The 25,125-nt window shown below is 43.0% G+C and overlaps 1 protein-coding gene across 4 annotated transcripts in view; it reads left to right on the forward strand.

The window, feature by feature from the left end:
• Positions 1-25,125, forward strand: part of LOC139277193 (serine/threonine-protein kinase WNK2-like) — a 218,827-nt gene that overhangs the window by 111,843 nt on the left and 81,859 nt on the right. For all 4 annotated transcript variants that reach the window (XM_070895317.1, XM_070895318.1, XM_070895319.1 and 1 more), the window contains exons 9-11: positions 4,387-4,509; positions 4,643-4,681; positions 5,080-5,250. In XM_070895317.1, the coding sequence (XP_070751418.1) occupies positions 4,387-4,509; positions 4,643-4,681; positions 5,080-5,250 (333 nt within the window). The remainder of the gene's footprint in view (positions 1-4,386; positions 4,510-4,642; positions 4,682-5,079; positions 5,251-25,125) is intronic.

Genomic DNA, 25,125 nt, shown 5'->3' on the forward strand with positions numbered 1-25,125 from the left:
GCGATTCTCTGGCTATGACTGGATAAGTAAGACTGCAACGAGACAAGGGCAGTCCCACTCTGCTGGACAACAGAGGAGAGGAGGTGCCATGGTCCATGGTTCAAGGCTGCAGAGAAGTCAAGAAAGATGAGGGATAGTGCAACCAGTCACAGAGGATGTCATATTAGAATCATAGAATGGTTACAGCACGGAAGAAGCCATTCGGCTTGTCAAGCCCGTGCTGGCTCTCTGCAAGAGCTTTTCAGCTAGTCCCACTCCCCAGCTCTTTCACCGTAGTCCTGCAATTTTTTGTTTTTCAGGTACTTATCCAACTCTTTTGAAACCACGATTGAATCTGCCTCCACCACCCTTTCAGGCAGTGCATTCCAGATCCTAAACACTTGCTGCCCAAAATAAGTTTTTCTTCCTGTCGCCTTTGGTTCTTCCGCCAATCACCTTAAATCTGTATCCTCTGGTTCTCGGCCCTTTCGCCAATGGGAACAGTTTCTCTCTATTTACCCTCACGATTTTGAACTCTACTATCAAATCTCCTCTCAACCTTCTCTGCTCTAAGGAGAATAAACCCAGCTTCTCCAGTCTATCCACATAACTGAAGTCGCTTATCCCTGGAATAATTCTCATAAATCATTTCTGCACCCTCTCTAAGGCCTTCACATCCTTCCTAAAGTGTGATGCCCAGAATTGGACACACTATTCCAGTTGAGGCCGAACCAGTGTTTCATACAGGTTCATCATCATTTCCACGCTTTTTACTCTATTCATGAAGCCCAGAATCCTGTAAGCTTGTTTAACTGCTTTCTCAACCTGCCCTGCCACCTTCAACGATTTGTGCACATATACCCCGAGGTCTCTCTGTTCATGCACCCCTTTAGGATTGAACTCTTCAGTTTATATTTCCTCTCCTCTCATTCCTTCTACAAAAATGTATCACTTCCCATTCCACCAGCCTGTTTATGCCCTCTTGAAGTCGATCACTATCCTCCTCACTGTTAACTATACTTCAAAGTTTTGTGTTATCTGCAAATTTTGAAATAGTGCCCTGTACACCCAAATCCAAGTCATTAATATATATCAAGACAAGCAGTGGTCCTCGTACCAATCCCTGGGGAACTGCACTGTATACTTTCCTCCAGTCTGAAAAACAACCGTTCACTCCTACTCTGTTTCCTGTCTCTTAGCCAATTTCTTATCCATTATGTGGCACTTTGTCGAATGCCTTTTGGAAATCCGTGTACACTACGTCAACCGCATTGCCCTCATCAATCCTCTGTTACCTTATCAAAAAACACGATCAAGTTGGTTAAACACGATTTGCCTTCAACAAATCCGTGCTGGCTTTCCTTAATTAATTCACATTTGTCCAAATGACTGTAGTTATAGTTGCTGGGTTTATCTTTACACCTTTTTTTGAACAAGGGTGTAACATTTGCAACCCTCCTGTCCTCTGGCACCATCCTTTTTTCTAAGGAGGATTGGAAGATTATGTCCAGTACCTCCCTTCGCATCCTAGGAATGTATCCCATCTGGTCCTGGTGACTTATCTACTTTAAGTACAACCAGTCTTTCCAGTACCTCATCTTTATCAATTCTTATCCCATCCAGTATCTCCTACCTCCTCCTTTACAATTTCTGTGGCAGCATCTTCCTTGGTGAAGACCGATGCAAAGTACTCATTTAGTACCTCAGCCATACCCTCTACCTCCATGTGTAAGTCTTTTTGGTCGCTAATAGGCCTCACCCCTCAACTTGCTACCTGTTTACTATTTATATGCCTATCGAAGACTTTTAGATTACCTTTTATGTTAGCTGTCATTCTATTCTCATACCCACTCTTTGCCCTTATTTTCTTTTTCACTTGGAACTCCTGCACTACCTGCCTGGTGGTCGTCCTCTGTCTGGCAGTTGCCCATTCCTTCTCTGCCTATGCAGAGTGACCACCTCCTAAAACATGCTGTCCACGTAGCACTCAGCCTCGTCGATGCACCACTGACACCAGCTGCTGCTCAAGATCCAAACCCTGGAGCTCGAGCTCCTCTCGCTGACGACACCACCAGGATACGGGACGTATCCAGGAGTTCCCACATGGCACAAGGATGTGCATTCCGCTGGATTGAGCTGCCCTGCAATGCCTTTTAGACCAAATTAGGGAAACAAAGGGAACATCAAAACAAAAGATCAAATGAAAGATGATTTGAAAATAAACAATTAGGATAGAGAAGTAGAATTAGAGATCATGAAATGGACGGGAAAAGAATTGGAATAAATAAAGTAGTAGTTAAAGAGGGGGAAAAGAGTGAAAACTAATGGCAGGTAGACATCTACATGCTGAGACTGATTCAGATAACTTGTTCCATTGTGCCCTCTATTGTTTCCCTTTCATCCCAAAGTCAAATATAGTGTGCTCTAGTCCTGAATTTGGTTCTTAAGACTCCCACAGCTCTGACCTTTACAATTTAAAAAGAAAATGCAACTTCTGGGAAACTGTATTTGTTAAACATTGTCGATAGCTGTTATTGTTAGCTTTAATACCATATGCACAAACTAATTAATAGAAAGCTATATTCTTCCAAGTTTAATATTCTACAATGCTATTTGGGTTTACTTGTACAATCATTTGTTTCTCAAACAATCTTGGGGACATAGTGAAAAGGAAGGGAACTGTTTCCAAGAAAATTAAGACCTAAAATTTGAATTGTTCCCTGGGCAGAAGTGTGGCAGGTTGCTGGTTGGCGTAGCAGATGATGAGCGGGAACCTGCTTCCACTAAAACTCCATCCTATTCAGCTAGGCTTGTAAAATTTGATGGTGGGGTGGAGGAGGGGATGGTGTGTGGTAGTGATGGAAACCCAAGGAGAGAAATACTGAACTTGATCATTTAGAGTCAGGAAGAAAGTGCGATTGAGATTTTCCAGCTGCATGATGGATATAATGGGACAAAGTCACAATGTGAAAAAGCTGAGCAACTGCTCCCAGCTGCACAGGGCAGCATAAATGATCAAATTGTTATATTAAAAAAATCAGTATTTTGAATGAGTCTTGTCTCCAGTCTCTGCATATTCAGCACTGACCCAGTGGTCAAGTCTAACCTCACCATTCTGCATCTTGTGTTTAAAAAATATTCTTTTTTTACCATGAGAACTTGGCCTGTTCTGAATTGCTATATAAACTAAGTTGACTCATTAGATCGGGTTGACCATGAGAGAAGCTTTGAAGATTGTATTAATGACCCTTAAACCTCTCCATGAATGAAACAAAAGTAGTGTGCCAAATGTTCCTTGTATCATCCTGTCAAGTTTTGTAATTAAAAAAAAAAACTACTTTGGTCATTAATAATCCACTGCAGGTCCTTGCTCCATGTACGCAACCACTGATTGTCAATGACAATAATTCAAAATGAACTGAGTGTCAAGCATGCTCACAATGTGCAGGCTGTTAGTGACTTAAAATTACATAACACCTACACTGCATGGAATCTAAAGTGCTATAAATTCATGACCACATTACTGCTTAGTAAAATGTTTATATTTTGCAAGGAATATTATTCCATTATGTCTTAGTATAATTTTGCACTTTGACCATCTTTTAATGTACAGCACTTCAGTTATTTAAATATTAATTTTCTTTTTATAAAGATCTTGAATTCTTTGATTACTGAAAACATTTTCATTAGTTTAAATGTTAAAATTACCTAAATTTCAGAACATTGGCAATAAGAAAGTGTTAATATTTGACAACTTGATGCACACCATTTTTAGAAACATAATTCATGAAATTCATTATCATCTACGATGTGTCATTACTGAGCTTCACAAATGTCAATGTACTCTTTCAAATATTGGCGATAGTTTGACAGGGTATCCTACTTTTAGTGCATTTCTGCTTTTACAGCATAATACTCAATTAAAGTATTAAGTAGATAAAATTCAACTTTGGGGGCACAAAACTTCAGTGGAAAATCAGATGGGATGTATTATGGGAGGCCAATCTGTTACTGCTCACTTTGCGCCTTTGAAATTAGATTTTACACCATACGTTCCTAGAGCTTTTTGTAAAATGAAGTAGAATGCTTTGAACAGGTAATTGAATCTTTGCGTCAGATAGAAATTTAAAAATTTGAGTGATGACCGGTAGTAGATGAAAATAATCTCTGCTGAAAATGCCTAATGCAGCAGTGTAAAGTTTCAATTTCCCATACCATCGTGAATTAGATAGCATTGGAAATGTATTGACACTTTTTGTGCTGTGCTGTGTTGCAGTTTGGAGTCCACAGGACACCATCAACTGCTTTCACTTTGAACGGAAGCAGCTACATGGCAAATAGAATTAAAACACTGTAGAGCAATTTACGCAAACAAAGAAATGTTGTCGTTGATTTTGTTTTTTACAGCCCAATCCTATGATGCATGCCCCACCTGTTGCTTTGCCTCTACAACCTCATCAATTTGGATTCCAGCAACATTACCAGCAACCAGCAGCATTTGCTACAATGCAGATAGGACAGCCACAACAGGTGAGCACCACCCCACTTTATCAGTCAATTTGTCATTGCACTAAGGTTCCTTTTACAAACGAACTACATTGTTGTGCAGTTTGTGAAACTTTCTAATTTTGTTACCTTACCTATATGTTCTGATTTCTCATAGTTGGACCCTTATTTCTGCACTGCAACATTCCATTTTCAGGTAGATATTACATTCTAATTGCACATTTTGTTCTCATTGGTTTGTTCTTCATGAGATGGCAAGATCTTACTCTAATCTTAGTGGACATTATTATTGGAATCACTTGCATTTTTGCTACTCTTATTCCTCTTTCACACACATCATCTTGTGTAAGAATGATGTCTTACAGGAGCTAATTTCTCAGGGTAACTTATGTTGCCAGTAGATGAAAAAAGATAGCTGACAATATAGCTTTGAAGTCTGTGTGCTGTCAGCAATTATTTTTGTGTTGGAACCATTTTACTTTAAATTTTGATGGAAATTGTGTATAGATACAGGTAAGTAAACAAATTGTGTGCAGGTTCTGTAAATGCGCTTAGGTTGTGCAATGAATTCTTGTGATGTGCTTTTTTTTCCAGCAACAGGTGCCAACAGTGCAGCCTCTTGTCCAGCCTGCATCTCAGCCACTGCCACAGTATCAGATTCAACAGCCTCCGACGCCAGCACAACCATCCCAACCTCCCACACAACTGAAACCATTACAGATTTCTTCAGTACCACTTCAACTTAACCAAGCAACTCCAACTCCGGTATATTCCTTATCTTAATACATACAATATATTTAATAATTGCTGCTGTTAGAGCAGGGGTGCACAATTATTTGAGCTGGAGAGCCACTTAAGTTTTGGTGAGCTGTTGAGGGCCGCCCACCAATGGCACGGTCGCGTACCAATCGTGCAGTACCGCACAGGCTGCTCGCCAGCTCCTGCATGCGCAGCTGCATAGCCGGCCATACAGCAAATTTAAAGGGAACGGGAACGTTGCATAAATGGGAACGTTGCATAAACATAAATTCAGATAGTAGTCAGATGCTGTCTTAAATACATAACATGTATTCTATACTGCTTAGAAATGAATCCAAGATAAAAGTTGAAAATGTGATATCTCTGATCTCTGTAAATCAGTGCTGTGAATTAGAACTGAACCCTCTTTGGAGCTTGTCAGCATCAATTTCCCACCTCAGTCATCCTTATGTTCCTATATCCCTCTGCAATGATTACTGATGCTGTCCCAATTGGTGCCAGATGAGAACTCCCCTGCTGTCATACTCTGGGTACCTGGAGAGCACAGAGGCAGTGCTGGTCACTTTCTCTGGTAAAAGAGTCATGCAGATGAGCAGCCATGACTCAACTTTAAATTGGATAGGGTATACTTATAAGAACATAAGAACATAAGAATTAGGAACAGGAGTAGGCCATCTAGCCCCTCGAGCCTGCTCCGCCATTCAATAAGATCATGGCTGATCTGGTCGTGGACTCAGCTCCACTTACCCGCCCTCTCCCCGTAACCCTTAATTCCCTTATTGGTTAAAAATCTATCTATCTTTGAATTGAAAACATTCAATGAGCTAGCCTCTACTGCTTCCTTGGGCAGAGAATTCCACAGATTCACAACCCTCTGGGAGAAGAAATTCTTTCTCAACTCGGTTTTAAATTGGCTCCTCCGTATTTTGAGGCTGTGCCCCCTAGTTCTAGACTCCCCTACCAGTGGAAACAACCTCTCTGCCTCTATCTTGTCTATCCCTTTCATGATTTTAAATGTTTCTATAAATCACCCCTCATCCTTCTGAACTCAACGAGTAAAGACCCAGTCTACTCAATCTATCATCCTAAGGTAAACCCCTCATTTCTGGAATCAGCCTAGTGAATTGTCTCTGTACCCCTTCCAAAGCTAGTATATCCTTCCTTAAGTAAGGTGTCCAAAACTGCACGCAGTACTCAAGGTGCGGCCTTACCAATATCTTATACAGTTGCAGCAACACCTCCCTGCTTTTGTACTCCATCCCTCTCGCAATGAAGGCCAACATTCCATTCGCCTTCCTGATTACCTGCTGCACCTGCAAACTAACCTTTTGGGATTCATGCACAAGGACCCCCAGGTCCCTCTGCACCACAGCATGTTGTAATTTCTCCCCATTCAAATAATATTCCCTTTTACTATTTTTTTTTTTCCCAAGGTGGATGACCTCACACTTTCCAACATTGTATTCCATCTGCCAAACCTTAGCCCATTCGCTTAACCTATCCAAGTCTCCTTGCAGCCTCTCTGAGTCCTCTACACAACCCGCTTTCCCACTAATCTTAGTGTCATCTGCAAATTTTGTTGCACTACACTCTGTTTCCTCTTCTAGGTCATCTATGTATATTGTAAACAGTTGTGGTCCCAGCACTGATCCCTGTGGCACACCACTAACCACTGATTTCCAACCGGAAAAGGACCCATTTATCCCGACTCTCTGCTTTCTGTTCGCCAGCCAATTCTCTATCCATGCTAATACATTTCCACTGACTCCGCGTACCTTTATCTTCTGCAGTAACCTTTTGTGTGGCACCTTATCGAATGCCTTTTGGAAATCTAAATACACCACATCCATCGGTACACCTCTATCCACCATGCTCGTTATATCCTCAAAGAATTCCAGTAAGTTAGTTAAACATGATTTCCCTTTCATGAATCCATGCTGCGTCTGCTTGATTGCACTATTCCTATCTAGATATCCTGCTATTTCTTCCTTAATGATAGTTTCAAGCATTTTCCCCACTACAGATGTTAAACTAACCGGCCTATAGTTACCTGCCTTTTGCCTGCCCCCTTTTTTTATTTGAGCCGCAGTGCATTCTGGGTATCAGCGTCCACCATTTGGGCCCAGAATTACGGAAAAAATCCTTTAAGATCTGGCCTGGGAGAATCGATTTTGCGAATTAATTAATTTTAAAGAAATATTACTATGTTTTTTCCTTGGCTGCAGTTCGGGTCTCTCTGACCCATGAGATTGTGCAGCTCTGGCTCGCGTTATATTTCTGTCTCGTACAGCGGGCCGGATAGAATGAGTTGGTGGGCTGGATATGACTCGCGGGCCGTATTTTTCCCACCACTGTTAGAGCATAAGAAATCAAATTTAAGAAGATCATTGATCTACAGTAAAATCTGAAGTTTTTGAGAACCAGCCAAAGAATGCCTTAAAATGGTGCCTATTTTAACTGGGAATCCATTGATCTTCTATTCTGTAGCTTTATTCTGGTTTGATGTTTTGCATACTAATTTTTTTAATACAATGGTATCTTGAGCATAGAGCTTTCTGCTTTGCATTTGTATGCAATACCAGCTCAATAAAAATAAACTTGATTGTTTGCTTTCATTCATAATGAGCGCTCTTCATTCTAACAAACTGTAAACAACTCCAAGTTGCAGTTATTCTTTTACAATGTGCTTTAAATACTTTTTGAATGCAGTGTTTAGAATTAAATGTCAAAGTTCCTTTGACAATATTTGAATTAAGTTAACTAGTTGATATTTAATGCTATAACTTATGTAATTAACTAGTTAACATTTAATGCTATATTATTCGAAGAAAGAAATAACTTGCATTCATGAAGCACCTTTCACAACCTCAGGACATCCCAAGGAACTTCACAGCCAATGAGAATTTTGAAGTGTAGTCATTGTTGGAATGCAGGTAAACGTGGCAGCCAATGTGTGCACAGCTAGGTCCCACAAAGCACCAATTAGACAAATGACCAGATAATCTGTGTTTTGTGATGTTGGTTGAGGGATAAATATTGGTGAGGACAATGGGAGAGCTCTCCTTCTCTTACTTGAATAGTGCCATGGGATCTTTTTTACCCATCTGTGAGTGCAAATGGGGTTTAACATCTCATCAGAAAGATCCCACCTCCAACAGTGCAGTGCTCCCTCTATTGTACTAAAATGCAAGCTTGATTATGTGGTGAAGTCCTGTAGTAGGACTTGAACCCATGATCTGACTCAGAGCTTCATAACAACTCTACTCTTGAATCTCATTGCAACTTAAATGATTGCAAAGAAGCAGTTGAAAAAAACTCATTTTCTTTTGCTATTAAGCTTTTCATCCACATTAGTTTTATTAATGTAGACAAGCTCATTTTTTCCTTGTATCCTGTTGCTTCTGATAAATTAAAACCTATGCTTTTATTGAAATGTCATCATACTCTTAAATTTGCCAGTGGCCTAAAAATTTGCGGTCAGGGGCTTTCTGCAGGTGGATGCCTCCGACCTGCAAAAAATCTATGAATTTACCTGGTGGTCTCCGGGCAGTTTGTAGATTCGCACTCCTGAGCCTCTCCAGGTAGAGGCCCATGTACCCCAGGGGCGCATGCGGTTTGCAAGCGCCCCTGGGATCACGTGGGCTTGCCCAATCAATAAAAGAAGGGAATCCCCATTCATACTAATAGGGTTTCTGTTTGTCTGGGACTCCCAAAAGTATTAATGGGGATCATTTAAAAAAAAATACACTAACACAGGAAATAAATATTTTTTAAATTGGATATTTAAAATTAATTAATGTCATTTAATTAAATATTTTCAACAGAAATGTAATTTTTTAAATTTTTTAATGTTTTAACGGGGCTAAAATAAACTTATTGGACACAGTTTTTAATATATAAATGAGTGATAAAATTTTATTTTTCTATTTTATAAAGCTCTTGCGCTGGTATCAGGCGTAAGAATTTCAAGAGCATTCGCTGGGCAAATAAACCAACTCCGCCCAATGAGGCCCATTTCCTTTGGATTTGTATGATCTGTCAAGAGGATTCTTGACGACAACAGCAACAACTTGTATTTATATAGCTCCTTTAATGTAGTAAAACGTCCCAAGGTGCTTCACAGGCGTGTATAAGATGAAATAAATAAATTTGCAGATCGCAAGTTCCAGGTTTAGGCGCATGCAGAAACCCGGACGTTGCGGGGCCCCTACGGTGCGCATTATTTTGAGGCAGTTTGGGGTATTGAGGAGAGATCACTGTTTGGATGGATATATTTAGTGCATTTGGATTTTGCACATTAATTTATTTTGCTTTTGGCAATTAAAACAAGTTGTCCATTTTTAATTGCATCAATTTGAAAAAGTGTGGGGCTTTTAATTTATTGAAAAGCAATCAAAGAGCAAGGGCAGGGATAAATAAATTACCGATAGCCCTGGAGGACTACTGTTAATTTGTAAGAAGTATATTTATTTAGGTAATACAGTAAAGAAGAAAAATGTCAATAAAGCTAATTTCTTAGCTTCAAATTTGTGGTTGAGGTGGCACTGTGGACCTGTTCCTCTAACTGTATTTTGAGGCAAGACCACTAACGTGAGGTGATATATTAGGCCTTCATATAAATATAGTTTTATAGTGTACAAGGATTGGACACATTTTAAAAATCAAGTGGAAAAGGGAGCGATCCCTTAGCTTGTTTGGGGTAGCATCTTTTGCAGTAAATCTGCTAGGTGAATTCTGATCCAAAGAACTAAAAATACACATGCTAGTTGATGTATTATTTAATGCAGTGTTTAGAAAAAACTGACAACCACATTATAAGAATCCTACTGAGCACTGGAGATGTGTGAATTGAGGTGGTGAAATTATTGTGCTTTCTCTTCCTGTACAGACATTAAAATATCAGAACTCCATGGGAGCACGTGATCTTTCCTTTCATTTCTGGGATATGGCTTCAAATCCAGCCCACTCTGTCAGGATTATTTCTTAAAATGCATCGTAAGCTAAATGAATGTTGGCAACCATAGCCCAATTCCCAGCAGACATGAAACTGCCCATAAATGATTAATGCTACCTTGGGAGGCAATAAAGTTGGTTGCTGTGAGAAATTGTTTTAAATTACTGTAGTCCGGCTGCAAGCATCTGCATCTAGTTTTACTGCGCCTGACCTGGAAGTATTCAGTAGTGACATTGGGTACCAAAACACAAAAATTGTTCCAGGCACGAGCACTGATTTCATAAGCACAAGGCTTTACCAAAAAAACAATGGTTGAAAGCTATTGAAACTCAAATGTGCACTATAATATATCCTTTCTATTTCCTTTGATCTTCATGTAACGGTGTAAGCTTGAATGTAAACATATTTCCATCTAGTTTACAAATATGCTTACCTTCTGTTACATTAAATTAAAATATTTTATATATTGAATGATATTTTTTTAATGGGTAAATAGCCCTAAAAAAGACTACAAACATTGCCTGTCAGATTCTCTTAGTGTGAAATAGAATTTGTAGGAAGTGGAGTTTCAAATTGTATCAAAGAAACTAACACTGTATTATGTCAAAACTATGATTGCTGAGACACATTCTGTACTGGTACATTGATAGGGTATATGCAGGAGAATTCTGAGAATTAGAATAGTGTTGCTTGCCAAGTGATTTGAAGATGATAACTAAGCATTTTATTGTGGTTCATTTTGCCTTTAATGCAGTCATTTTCTGTGGTCGACCACTAGGATCTATTTAGCTTGTTTCAGAAAAATGTAACGAGTAGTTACAGTGAAAGACAACATTTGCAAGCAACTCAAAACTTTATTGTTACTTTTTACTTGACATTTCCCTTGCATTTAAAACTTAATTTACTATGTCTAGAATTAGAATTTTTTTCCATAAAACAACAGAGGCGATTCAAGGTGTGTTTACTTGGCTGCTCAGTGACATCTATATACCTGTGCATTACTACCCATTAGTTTGTGGTTCTTATGAAATTAATATTTTTTTTGAGGAAGGAACACTCCTGGACATGACTTTCAGGAGAAATCTATTGCCATATAATCTAATTATATAGAGTCCTGTGGGATTGGCAGGTCTTGGGTTGTATAAGGAATTGGCTGGTTTCTCATTGGCAGAAGGTTGTTAATGGTAGTGGTTCTGTATCTGGGCCAGTTACTACTGGTGCCCCATAGGGTTCGGTTTTCGGACCGTTGCTCTTCACATTCTTCATAATATGGTAGAATTCTTCATTAAGATGAAGAGTGACACAGTTAATTCAGAGATTAGGGTCCTGAACTTAAAGAAAGGAAACTTCGACGGTATGAGACGTGAATTGGCTAGGATAGACTGGAGAATGATACTTAAAGGGTTGATGGTGGATAGGCAATGGCAGACATTTAAATAGCACATGGATGAACTACAACAATTGTACATTTCTGTGTGGCATAAGAATAAAAAAGGGAAGGTGGCTCAACCGTGGCTAACAAGGGAAATTAGGGAAAGTGTTAAATCCAAGGAAGAGTCATATAAATTAGCCAGAAAAAGCAGCAAACCCGAGGACTGGGAGAAATTTAGAATTCAGCAGAGGAGGACTAAGGGTTTAATTAGGAAGGGGAAAATAGAGTATGAGAGTAAGCTTGCAGGGAACATAAAAACTGACTGCAAAAGCTTCTATAGATATGTGAAGAGAAAACAATTAGTGAAGACTAATGTAGGTCTCTTGCAGTCAGAATCAGGTGAATTCATATTGGGGAACAAGGAAATGGCAGACCAATTGAACAAATACTTTGGTTCTGTCTTCACTAAGGAAGACACAAATAACCTCCCGAAAATACTAGGGGACCGAGGGTCTAGCGAGAAGGGGGAACTGAGGGAAATCCTTATTAGTCAGGAAATGGTGTTGGGGAAATTGAAGGGACTGAAGGCCGATAAATTCCCAGGGCCTGATAGTCTGCATCCCAAAGTACTTAAGGAAGTGGCCCTAGAAATAGTAGATGCATTGGTGGTCATTTTCCAACATTCCATGGACTCTGGTTCAGTTTCTATGGATTGGAGGGTAGCTAATGTAACCCCACTTTTTAAAAAAAGGAGGGAGGGAGAGAGAAAACACGGAATTATAGACCGGTTAGCCTGACATCGGTGGTGGGGAAAATGCTAGAATCAATTATTAAGGATGTAATAGCGCATTTGGAAAGCAGTGACAGGATCGGTCCAAGTCAGCATGGATTTATGAAAGGGGAATCATGCTTGACAAATCTTCCAGAGTTTTTTGAGGATGTAACCAGTAGAGTGGATAAGGGAGAACCAGTGGATGTGGTGTATTTGGACTTTCAAAAGGCTTTTGACAAGATCCCACACGAGATTAGTGTGCAAAATTAAGGCACATGGTATTGGGGGTAACGTATTGACATGAATAGAGAACTGGTTGGCAGATAGGAAGCAAAGAGTGGGAATAAAAACGGGTCCTTTTCAGAATGGCAGGCAGTGACTAGTGGGGTGCCGCAGGGCAGGGTTCAGTGCTGGGCCCCCAGCTATTTACAATATACATTAATGATTTCGACGAAGGAATTGAATGTAATATCTCCGAGTTTGCAGATGACACTAAGCTGGGTGTCAGTGCGAGCTGCGAGGAGGCTGCAGGGGGACTTGGACAGGTTAGGTGAGTGGGCAAATGCATGGCAGATGCAGTATAATGTGGATAAGTGTGATGTTATCCACTTTGGTGGCAAAAACAGGAAGGCAGATTATTATCTGAATGGCGACAAATTAGGAAGAGGAGGTGCAACGCGACCTGGGTGTCATGGTACATCAGTCACTGAAGGTAGACATGCAGGTACAGCAGGCAATAAAGAAAGCTAATGGCATGCTGGCCTTCATAGCGAGGGGACTTGTGTATAGGAGTAGGGAAGTCTTACTGCAGCTGTACAGGTCCTTGGTGAGACCACACCTTGAAGTAGTATTGTGTGCAGTTTTGGTCTCCTAACCTGAGGAAGGACATTCTTGCTATTGAGGGAGTGCAACGAAGGTTCACCAGACTGATTCCTGGGATGTCAGGACAGACATATGAAGAAAGTCTGGGTCGACTAGGCTTATATTCACTGAAATTTAGAAGAATGAGAGGAGATCTCATAGAAATATATAAAATTCTGACGGGATTGGACAGGTTAGATGCAGGAAGAATGTTCCCAATATTGGGTAAGTCCAGAACCAGGGGTCACAGTCTAAGGATAAGGGGTAAGCCATTTAGGACCGCGATGAGGAGAAGCTTCTTCACTCAGAGAATTGTGAACCTGTGGAATTCTCTACCACAGAAAGTTGTTGAGGCCAATTCGTTGGATATATTTAAAAGGAAGTTAGATGTGGCCCTTACGGCTAAAGGGATCAAGGTGTATGGAGAGAAAGCAGGAATGGGGTACTGAAGTTGCATGATCAGCCATGATCATATTGAATGGTGGTGCAGGCTCGAAGAGCCGAATGGTCTACTCCTGCACCTATTTTCTATGTTTCTATGCTAATAATCTGGTCAAAGGCGTTGCGGGACCTGTCTGCATGTTCATGAATGCCTCAAACATTTGTGCAAGTGATAAAACCTTAGATGAGAAATAAAACAATTTCAGTCCAATCTAAGTGCAGTGGAGGAATAGGTATGGGAGGAATGACAGATGCAAGTTAAAATAGATAAATATTGTTTAATGCAAGTTGGTCTGGTTAACACCAAGCATGCGTATGCCATGCTGGGTTCCGAACTAAAGACTGTTGAGCGGTCAAAAGTGTTGTTGTACATTAATCTCATTAATGGCGAGAAAGCAGGAATGGGGTACTGAAGTTGAATGTTCAGCCATGAACTCATTGAATGGCGGTGCAGGCTAGAAGGGCCGAATGGCCTACTCCTGCACCTATTTTCTATGTTTCTATGTTTCAAAACCAGTGCTGTGAGGCTGTACCAAAAGCAACAAAAGTATTGGCATGTATTGCTAGGACAATCCAATACAAAACCAAAAGCACTATACTATCATTGTATAAGACATTGGTTAGTCTTCATTGAGAGTAATGTATCTAGTTTTGGTCCCCTCACATGGTGGGTGATGCGGAGGCCCAGGGAAAAGTTCAGAAGAGGACCACTAGCTTAATGGCCCTTTGTTATCACAATAGGCTTGGAGAGTTAGGTATTTCTACTCCAGGAAAGTGTAGACTTTGGGATAATTTGATTGTGGTCTTTAAAATAATTAAGTGAATAGACTCAGTTCATATGGATAGACTATTCAAGTTAGATGGATTAGGAAGAAATTCAGAAAATACATACAAGGTAGACTATTCAAGTTAGATAGGTTAGGAAGGAACTGGGGAAATGCGTACAAGTTACCTAAGCATAGAACTAGGTTAAATGTCAGGAGGTTTTTCTTTTCACAGAAGATAATTGACCTTTTGAACAAGTTGTCGGCTCATGCAGTCAGTGCGGATTCGCTGCAAACATTCAAAAGGAAACCGGAGGCATTTCTGGTTGTGGCTGATATTGCCATGTCCAAAAGGTAGGTGAGGTCTTGAGCAATGTGTCTCACGGTCACTAGTCTCCCTGAACTTTTGGTTTGATCGCCTTTGGGAGTTGAAGAGGAGTTTCCCCTCAATTAGCATAAGATAGCAGTGAACATCTAATATTGAATTTGGTTCTGAATTAAATAGTGAAACCAAGTTAAAATCCATACATGAGGTTCTCTCATTTCGAAGCCAAATTCAGATCCAAGATCTGAAATCCTTATTCCTCCAGTTCATTCAAGACAACAAAGGGGGGGTGTAAGCAAAGATGCCACTGGGGAGCCTTAGTTCGATAACAACTGTAATTGAATCCTATGATGAAGTGCAGTTAGTACTTGGAGCGGGAGAACTATAAAATCTTACAGCTATTTGAAAAGGGAACTTGTGGCCAGCATGAAAATTACCTATCAAGTTTTTGCTGCTGCTTGTATTCTGTTCAGTTCTACTTCATTTTGTTTAATGAATTCTGATTAGATCATTGGGAGAATTAGCTTAAAACATTTACTAAGACGAGTAAAGAAAGAAATTGCACAAGTTAATCAGCTCAAGACATCTAAAAGCACTTCACAGCTAGTGAACTATTTTTGAAGTACAGTCTCTGTTGTAATGCAGGGAAACATGGCAGCCTATTTGTGCACAGCAATACTCCACAAACAACAATGAAATAACTTACCGCATAATGTTTTTTTAGTGATGTTGGTTGAGGGATAAATATTGACCAAAACACAGAATAACTGCCCTACTCTTTAAATAGTGCCATGTGGTCTTTTATGTTTACTTGAAGGCGCAAAGGGGGCCTTGGTTTAATATCTGTCTGACGTGCAGCATGCACTCAGTCCTGCACTGAAGTGTCAGCTTGGATTAATCCAAATTTCCTATAGCACAAAGTGTGCTTTTGAATTTAGTTCCATCCTGGTGTCAAATGCAGCGAATTTTCCGATCCAGTATCTCCTTTGATGTCATCAGGATTTATTGTTTAATCAACATTCAAAACCTGGTAGCCATGGGCATTTATATTATTGAAATTATCTGATGCAACTGAAATGGTAATTTAATTAGAAAATAAATGAACCTCATAGAAGTTGCAGCTGCATTTTCAATTAGTTGCTTCATATTTACAGAAAATAAATTACTAAACACTTGGTCCTTTTTAGCCCTGTGAAATTGTAATCCTTTAAAAGGATAATGGCACCTTCACAGGAATATTTGTAACTGTTAATTGCTATTACTTGGATAGGTTTAATGTGAAGTATATTTTTTAGTATGTACATTTTTTTTTGTATTTGTGTTAAGCATATTTAAATGTTAACAAGCTCTAACTATTATGATGTAAGCTGTGCTTTGCTATATTATACAAAATAACCTTAGGCTGATGTTTTCTGGTTAACTACATTGAGACATAATTGGTTAGAATTTCCGTTGCCTGGCTGACCGCAATAACGATGTTCCAAGCATGCATTATAATACCAAAAAAGGCAACACAACTGCATACAACGGCTTCCATAGTTATACGCTAATTTTTTTAATATAAAGTAGCTCTTCTAATGGCGCTCATGATTAAAGTAGTAAGTAGCTGAGCTATACAGACCAGGCTGGTGGAGGACCTTTGTCTTACGGATGTTAAACGTTAAGGCACATGCCTTTATATGCCTCAGTGAATACATTGACTAAATCCTGGAGTTCAGCCTCAGAATGTGTGCAGACGCAGGCGTCGTCGGTGTACTGCAGCTCACTGACAGAGGTTGGGGTGATCTTGGACGTGGCTTGGAGGCGGCGGAGGTTAAACAGTTTCCCACTTCTTCTGTAGTTTAGTTCCACTCCAGCGGGGAGCTTGTTGATTGTGAGGTGGAGTTGGGCAACGAGGAAGATTGAGAAGAAGGTTAGAGCAATGACGCAGACATGTTTGACTCCGGTCCGGATGTGAATTGGGTCTGTAATGGATCCGTTGGTAAGGATCACGGCCTGCATGTCGTCGTCAAGCAGGCGAAGGATGTTGACAAACTTTTGGGGGCGTCCGAAATGGAGGAGGACGCTCCATAGACCCTCATGGTTAACAGTGTCAGAGGCCTTTGTAAGATCGAAAAAGGCTATGTATAAGGGGCTGCACTGCTCCCTGCATTTTTCCTGCAGCTGTCGCGCTGTAAAGTCCTCCACCAGCCTGTCCCCGTCGCACAGCACTGCCCCCCCAATCATCAAGATTCACGGTGTGGCCCTCGACAACATGGACCATTTCCCATACCTCGGGAGCCTCTTATCAACAAAGCCAGACATTGATGCGGAGATTCACATTGCCTCCAGTGCGCCAGTGCAGCCTTCGGCCATCTGAGGAAAAGAGTGTTTGAAGACCAGGCCTTCAAATCTACCACCAAGCTCTTGGTCTACAGGGCTATAGTAATACCCGCCCTCCTGTGTGGATCTGAGGCATGGACAATGTATAGAAGGCACCTCAAGTTGCTGGAGATACATTACCAACAATGTCTCCAAGATCCTACAAATCCCCTGGGAGGACAGGCGCACCAACATTAATGTCCTCGTCGAGGCTAACATCCGCAGTATTGAAGCACTGACCACACTCAATCAGCTTTGCAGGGCATGCCACATAGTTCGCATGCCATATACGAGACTCCCTAAGCAAATACTTTATGCGGAGCTCCTTCATGGTAAACGAGCCAAACGTGGGCAGTGGAAACATTACAAGGACACCCTCAAAGCCTCCCTGGTAAAGTGCAACATCACCACTGACACCTGGGAGACCCTGGCCGAAGACTGCCCGAGGTGGAGAAAGTGCATCCGGGAGGGCGTTGAGCTCTTCGAGTCTCAACGCAAAGAGCGTGAAGAGGTCAAGCACAGGCAGCGGAAGGAGTGCACGGCAAACCAGCCCCACCCACCCCTTCCCTCGACGAATGTCTGTCCCATCTGTAACAGGGTTTGTGGCTCTTGTATCGGACTGTTCAGCCATCAAAGAACTCACTTTGGGAGTGGAAGCAAGTCTTTCTCGATTCCAAGGGACTGCCTATGATGATGATATACAGACCAAGAAGGTTGATCCTGGTCTGTGCTTATTTAGCTGATCTCAACCAGTTTTGTGTTCAGGGTGCCACAGTTAACCTCAGTGCCTAGGTTAGAGAAGGGAAAGTAAGCCAGGCTTCCCGTTCCTGATAATTACCCAACAACCCTGATTGAAATCCATGGGGGAAATTTTAACCCCAAAAAACAGGTGAGTTGAGATCGAGTGGGAGGTTAAAGAGTTTAAAAAAAACTGAATCCCAACCCCAATATACCCACTTCAGTTTTTAATGGAGTTGGGACCTGCGTCAAACCCACAGCTAACCTGCTCCCAGGAGACGGATTGCCCATTTAAATATAATGTGGCTGGAGTGCCCCCCCCACCCCACCCCACCTCCGAGGTCCCCGATCGCCTTCCCGGCCTACCCCCTCAAGCCCCAATCACCCGGCCTCTAACTACTCCCCCGATGCTTCTTCGGCTTCTCCTGACACCACCCCCCTGCCTTTCACCAGATTCCTCCCGCTCTGCGACCTAGTTTTGCAGACCTACACTCCCACAACCAGCTGGACTCTCCATCTGTCTGGGCCTGCAGGAAACCTGTTCTCCCAAGTTCCTCAAGCGCTTTTAACCCCCTCCTCCCCTGTCCCAACCTGCCTCCAGATTAAAATTCCAGCCCATGTATGTGATCATCATGAGATCAGGCTGAGCTTATGATGTTTACTATGGTTGAGGAACCCTCCCACTGGTTAGGCTCATGTGAATAATGGTCACTTGAGCTAGGTATTGGACATCAAGAAGCACCTGCGGTACTGAACCTCAGGAAATGGGTCATTGTCTTTAGGACAGTTAGAGAGAAAATTGGCAGAAAAATGTGTGGGAGATGGAGGCATTCCTCTGCAAAGGTGGTTTCTTTTCTTATATACTGTTTTGGTAAACCATCTATGGAATAAATGGATAGCCTAGAAATTTGAACATGTCCAAAAACGGGCACAGAGAATGGTTCCTCTGTCTGAATGGATAGGCATGGAATATTGGGCCTGATTGTCAGTGAGTTGGCGAGTTGCGGATACCTAATGGGCATCTCCAGGCAGCTCGTCGGAGAAGAGGACTCGAAGATCGGGCTGTTGCAAAGCCAGCAGCAGCCAGTCGGTAAGTCCTTAAATGGAGGGGATGCTTGGGAAGTGGGTGGAGGTTGGCAGCGATCATGATGGGTGGGTAGTGGTCGATTGAGATCAGGAGGATAGCAGCAGCAATTGGGTGAGGGTGGGGTATCGTGCTCATGATCCAGGGTTGAGGGTGTGGTGGCCGGCATGCATTGCAAAGGTTGAATATGGAATTGGGAGAAGCACTCCTGGGAAAACAAGCACTGTGTGACCAGATTGCTATGCTAATATGTGAGTAACGCTACTTTTGAATCAGAAGTCCTTTGTGTACCAAATTCATGGATAACCACTTAAAAAGTGGGGCACAGAAAATAAAAGACTTGTTTTTGTTCAAGCTTCTCCGCCCCCACCTCTCATCCCCACATGCCATCCTGACTTTCAAGGTTTACTGTTATGGTGCAGGTCATTTACACTTGTGTGGAGTTATCTGCTTTCAAAATAAACACTCTCGTTCTTTTGACACCAAGATGTGGTAGATGTGGATTTTCTTCTTCTTCTTCCCCTATTGGTGAGTTCCTCATTGGGACCATCTTATCTGTCCCAGGGAAAGATTAGTGAGTGTGTGACTCCAGAAGTAATCTGGACTTCTTGGCACTCTGTTGTATAGTGGCATTGTAGAGGCCACCCATCTATTGTCTTGACTGCTCACAGCAGAAAAAACCAAAAGGAGAGTGAAGTTAAAGTGGAGGAAGTGACATCATTTCTTTTAACACGTTTATAGATTCTAAATAAACAAATTTATTCTGTTTCTTTTGCAAGTAGTTATGATAATTTAAAGGTTTCGTGTCTAACTTTAAAAAAAAAAAGTAGCCATAATTTCAAGAACTTTTCACCAACTTGATAAGTGACATCCCTGCCAACACGCTCTCTTGAGCCTCACAAAGAATAGCAATTGGGCTAAGATAGGGGAGAGTTGCAAGCATCAGTGGAATCCATACCTTAACGAGCTTTAGAATTTGAGAAGATAATGAAGGAAAATATAAATGTATGGGGAAGTGAGTATTATCAACATGAGATGCTTTCCTCTTCCCCTCCCCACAACCAACCCCCACCTGCAGAAGATCTAAAGACCTGAAGTTGGAGATCATTACTAGCCTAAGAAAACATTCTCCCCCTAACTAGATGGTAAATTGGTCTCTATAGGTTTTTTCCTTTGCAGTGACATTTGCATTTCATTACATTTGAGCTACTTAATAAATTGTACAAATAAAATATGTTGCAAGGAACTCTGATCTCTGGACTGAACAGACAGACATACAACAATTTAATGCAAGTTCTATGAAGAAAACCATTGTCTACTTATTATAGAAAATCCAGTTGGAATTTAGGTGTAAACACCTGCAAATTCTACACCAATCGTCCTTGCACAGATATTTTTCTTTCAGTTCTTGCTCAAATTGGCAGGGTGTCATGTATCTTACATTATTATATATAACTGTATCCTAACATGCTATACATGACTGTAATAAGATATGACCTGCAACCACCAGCATACCTTACCACCAGGGGTGCACTTGCAAGAGACAGGTATATAAGGACAGGTCTCAGGCAAGTGCAGCATTCCAGAGCTGTGAAATAAAGGTGCAGGTCCAGAGTGACCTTGACTTCACTACATGCCTCGTGTGAATCTGTACTGAGGGGACAGGACTTTACAGTGGCGACGTGTTACGGGATTACAGAATCCACAGAATGGCGAACAACGGATCAGATGAAAAGTACAATTGGGAGGACTTTATAGAAAGGCTGCAGCAAAGCTTTGTAACCAAAGACTGGTTAGGCGACGATAAGGCAGACAAGAGAAGAGCCCATCTCTTGACCAGCTGTGGCTCGAAAACATACGCTTTAATGAAGGATCTGTTGGCACCCGAGAAACCAGCAAGCAAGTTGTTTGAAGAATTGAGCACACTGGTAAGAGACCACCTGAAGCCAGCGAGCATCCTACACATGGCCAGACACAGGTTCTACATCTACAGACGCTGTGTGGGCCAGAGCATACCCGACTTCGTGGCGGAACTTCGGAGGTTGGCTAGTTTATGTGAGTTCTCCGATGAACTGAGGAGAGAAATGCTGAGAGACTTTTTCATTGAAGGAATAGGCCACGCTGGCATATTCCGAAAGCTCATAGAGACCAAGAACCTGACCTTAGAGGCAGCAGCACTGGTTGCACAGACATTCTTGGTCGGGGAAGAAGAAACGAGGTTGATTTACAATGCAGGTACGACAACTAACGAAATATCGGAACAAGAAGTTCACAGCACTAAACAAGCTGATACCCCGACACACAGACAAAAGCGGGAGAACAGGCTCTCGACAGCAGGCAGAAGCCATCAAGGGCCACAGGAACGGCCGTTCACACCTCATCAACCCACAATGCGAGCAATCAACTACAAACTGAGAGAAGCTCAAGAGAGATCAGCCAGGCACAGCTCATTCTTTGGGAACACTTTGAACAATGGAACAGGTTTGTGCTGGAGGTGTGGAGGTGGGCACTCATCAAGGGGATGTCAATTTCAGCAGGCTGTTTGCAGAAATTGTGAATATACAGGGCATTTGGCCCGCATGTGCAAAAAAACAGCAGCTTGGCTGGTATACGAATCGGATGGGTCGGAAAGCGGACCAGAAGATGGTGGGGACAGTACCCGGGACACTGATGTACAGCGGGTCAACACGATCAGTGGCCGCTGCTCTTACAACAGGACGCCTCCTATAATGATAAGGGTCCTACTCAACGGGATATCTGTCAACATGGAGCTGGATACGGGAGCGAGTCAATCTCTCATGGGCGCTCAACAATTTGAACAACTGTGGCCGCATAAAAGAGACAGACCAAAACTCACAAGGGTCGACACCAAACTAAGGACCTATACCAAAGAAATCGTACCAGTCCTCGGCAGCGCCATGCTCTCGGGTCACACACAAAGGGACAGTGACCCGACTTCCCCTGTGGATTGTCCCCGGAGACCCCCCAGCACTGCTGGGGAGAAGCTGGCTGGCAAAACTAAACTGGAAATGGGATGATGTCCATGCCATGTCATTAGAGGAACGGACCTCCTGCTCAACAGTTATAAAGCGATTTGAACATCTCTCTCAGCCAGGTGTGGGCACTTTCAAAGTGGCCAAAGTCAAAATCTACATCACACAGGATGCTAGATCGGTCCATCACAAGGCCAGAGCTGTACCCTATGTGATGAGGGAAAAGATTGAACACGATCTAGACAGGCTTCTGCGGGAAGACATTATATCTCCTGTTGAATTTAGCGACTGGGCAAGTCCCATCGTCCCAGTCATGAAGCCTGATGGATCCGTACGAATCTGTGGGGACTACAAATCTACCATAAACAGAGGCTCCCTACAGGACCAGTACCCGCTGCCCAGAGCGGAGGACTTATTTGCCACATTGGCTGGAGGTAAACTTTTCTCAAAACTAGACCTCACATCTGCGTATATGACGCAAGAATTGACCGAGGAATCCAAGCTACTCACCACCGTCAACACACATTGAGGCCTTTTCATGTACAATCGATGCCCATTCGGCATCAGGTTGGCAGCTGCCATATTCCAGCGTAACATGGAGAGTCTGCTCAAGTCCATCCCAGGGACGGTTGTATTTCAAGACGACATACTTATCACGGGCAGGGACACCGACTCCCATCTCCGTAATTTGGAGGAAGTACTAAAGCGGTTGGATCGGGTAGGCCTACGAGTCAAGAAATCCAAGTGCCTGTTTCTCGCACCCGAGGTTGAATTTTTGGGCAGAAGGATTGCCGCTGATGGAATCCGCCCAACAGAGTCCAAAACAGAAGCAATTCGCCTGGCACCCAGGCCCCAGAATGTCTCAGAACTGCGCGCCTTTCTCGGGCTACTCAATTACTTTGGGAACTTTATGCAGAACTTAAGCACGCTGCTGGAGCCTCTCCACGTGCTACTTAGGAAGGGGTGCGATTGGATTTGGGGGGATGCCCAGGAACGCGCCTTCAATAAGGCACGCAACCTCTGTGTTCCAACAGTGCTTTGACTTTCTTTGCCCCAGGTAAAAAGCTAGTTCTCGCATGAGATGCGTCACCGTATGGGGTCGGGTACGTTTTGCAACATGTCAATAGTGCGGGCAAATTACAACCCATAGCTTATGCCTCCAGGTCACTTTCGCGGGCAGAGCACGGGTACGGAATGGTAGAGAAGGAGGCGCTCGCGTGCATGTACGGTGTCAAAAAGATGCACCAATACCTTTTCGGGGCCAAGTTCGCGTTCGAAACCGACCACAAGCCCCTCACGTCCCTCCTATCCGAGAGCAAGGCAATAAACGCCAACGCCTCGGCACGAATTCAACGGTGGACACTCATGCTGGCGTCCTACGACTATACTATCAGGCACAGACAACTGTGCCGACGCGCTCAGCAGGCTACCCCTGGCGACCACGGAAGGGTCTGGCGAACAGGACTGTGAGATAGTCATGGCAATCAATGCCTTTGAGTCCACAGGTTCTCCCATGACGGCTTGTCAAATCAGAGCCTGGATGGCCAGCGACCCCACGTTATCCTAGTAAAAAGATGTGTCCTAACCGATGCCTGCCCCAAGGAATTAAACCCCTTTCACAGGCGCATGCATGAGCTATCACTACAAGCATACTGCCTGATGTGGGGCAGCCGAGTAGTCATGCCTCTGAGGCAGAGAGGCATTTGACCCGGAGCTCCACCGCGAGTACCCAGGGATCGTTCTCATGAAGGCCATAACCAGATCCCACGTCTGGTGGCCTGGTATTGACACGGACTTGGAGCTCTGCGTCCGAAGGTGCACCATTTGTGCCCAACTCAGCAATGCCCCCAGGGAGGCTCCACTGAGCCCCTGGCCTACCAAACCGTGGTCGCGGGTGCACGTAGACTATGCGGGCTCATTCATGGGCAAAATGTTCCTCGTAGTTGTCGATGCATTTTCAAAGTGGATCGAATGCACCGTTTTAAACTCGAGCACAACCCGCACCACTGTGGAGAGCCTCACAACCATGTTTGCAACGCACGGATTCCCTGACATATTGGTCCGTGACGATGGTCCGTGCTTCACCAGTGCAGAATTCCAAGACTTTATAATTGACCACGGCAGAAATCACGTCAAGACGGCACCGTTCAAGCCGGCCTCCAACGGCCAGGCAGAGAGAGCAGTGCAAATCATTAAACAAGGCATGCTTAAAATCCAAGGTCCCACGCTGCAGGGTCGCCTGTCGCGACTACTGCTGGCATACAGATCTCGTCCGCACTCACTGACTGGGATCCCCCCCCGCGCAACTGTTGATGAAAAGGACTTTAAAAACGAGGCTCTCATTAATCCTCCCAGACATGCACGAAATCGTTGAGGCAAAGCGCCGTAAGCTGACTGAGTACCATGACAGAAATTCGAGGGGGAGATGGAATGAGATAGGGGACAAAGTATTTGTACTAAACTATGGCGGGGGTCCCAAATGGCTTGCAGGGACAATAACGGGCAAGGAAGGAAACAGGCTACTGGTAGTACAAATGGACAATGGAAAAACCTGCCAGAGGCAGGTAGACCAAGTCAAAAGCAGATTTACCAACAACACTGCGGAACCAGAGGCAGACTACAATGTGGAACTCGCACCACACCTGGTGGACAGACAGAGGGAACAACCTGAGGAAAGGGAAATCCCAACAGACAGCCCAGGCGAGATATCAGCAACCACACCCAAAGAAAAACAGACACCAAGGCAAACAACTGAACCACAACTCAGACGCTCCACGCAAGAGTGTAAACCACCTGAGAGACTGAACCTATAAAGACAATAAGACCTTGGGGGAGGGTGATGTCATGTATCTTACATTATTATATGTAACTGTATCCTAACATGCTATACATGACTGTAATAAGATATGACTTGTAACCACCAGCATACCTTACCACCAGGGGTGCACTTGCAAGAGACAGGTATATAAGGACAGGTCTCAGGCAAGTGCAGCATTCCAGAGCTGTGAAATAAAGGTGCAGGTCCAGAGTGACCTTGACTTCACTACATGCCTCGTGTGAATCTGTACTGAGGGGACAGGACTTTACACAGGGAACTTCTGGTAACTATTCTGGTACCCTGTAAGGTACTGCTGAAAATGTTCAAACATAGAAACATAGAAAATAGGTGCAGGAGTAGGCCATTTGGCCCTTCGAGCCTGCACCACCATTCAATAT

Source organism: Pristiophorus japonicus, chromosome 12, assembly GCF_044704955.1.
Source record: "Pristiophorus japonicus isolate sPriJap1 chromosome 12, sPriJap1.hap1, whole genome shotgun sequence".
Classification (NCBI taxonomy): domain Eukaryota; kingdom Metazoa; phylum Chordata; class Chondrichthyes; family Pristiophoridae; genus Pristiophorus; species Pristiophorus japonicus.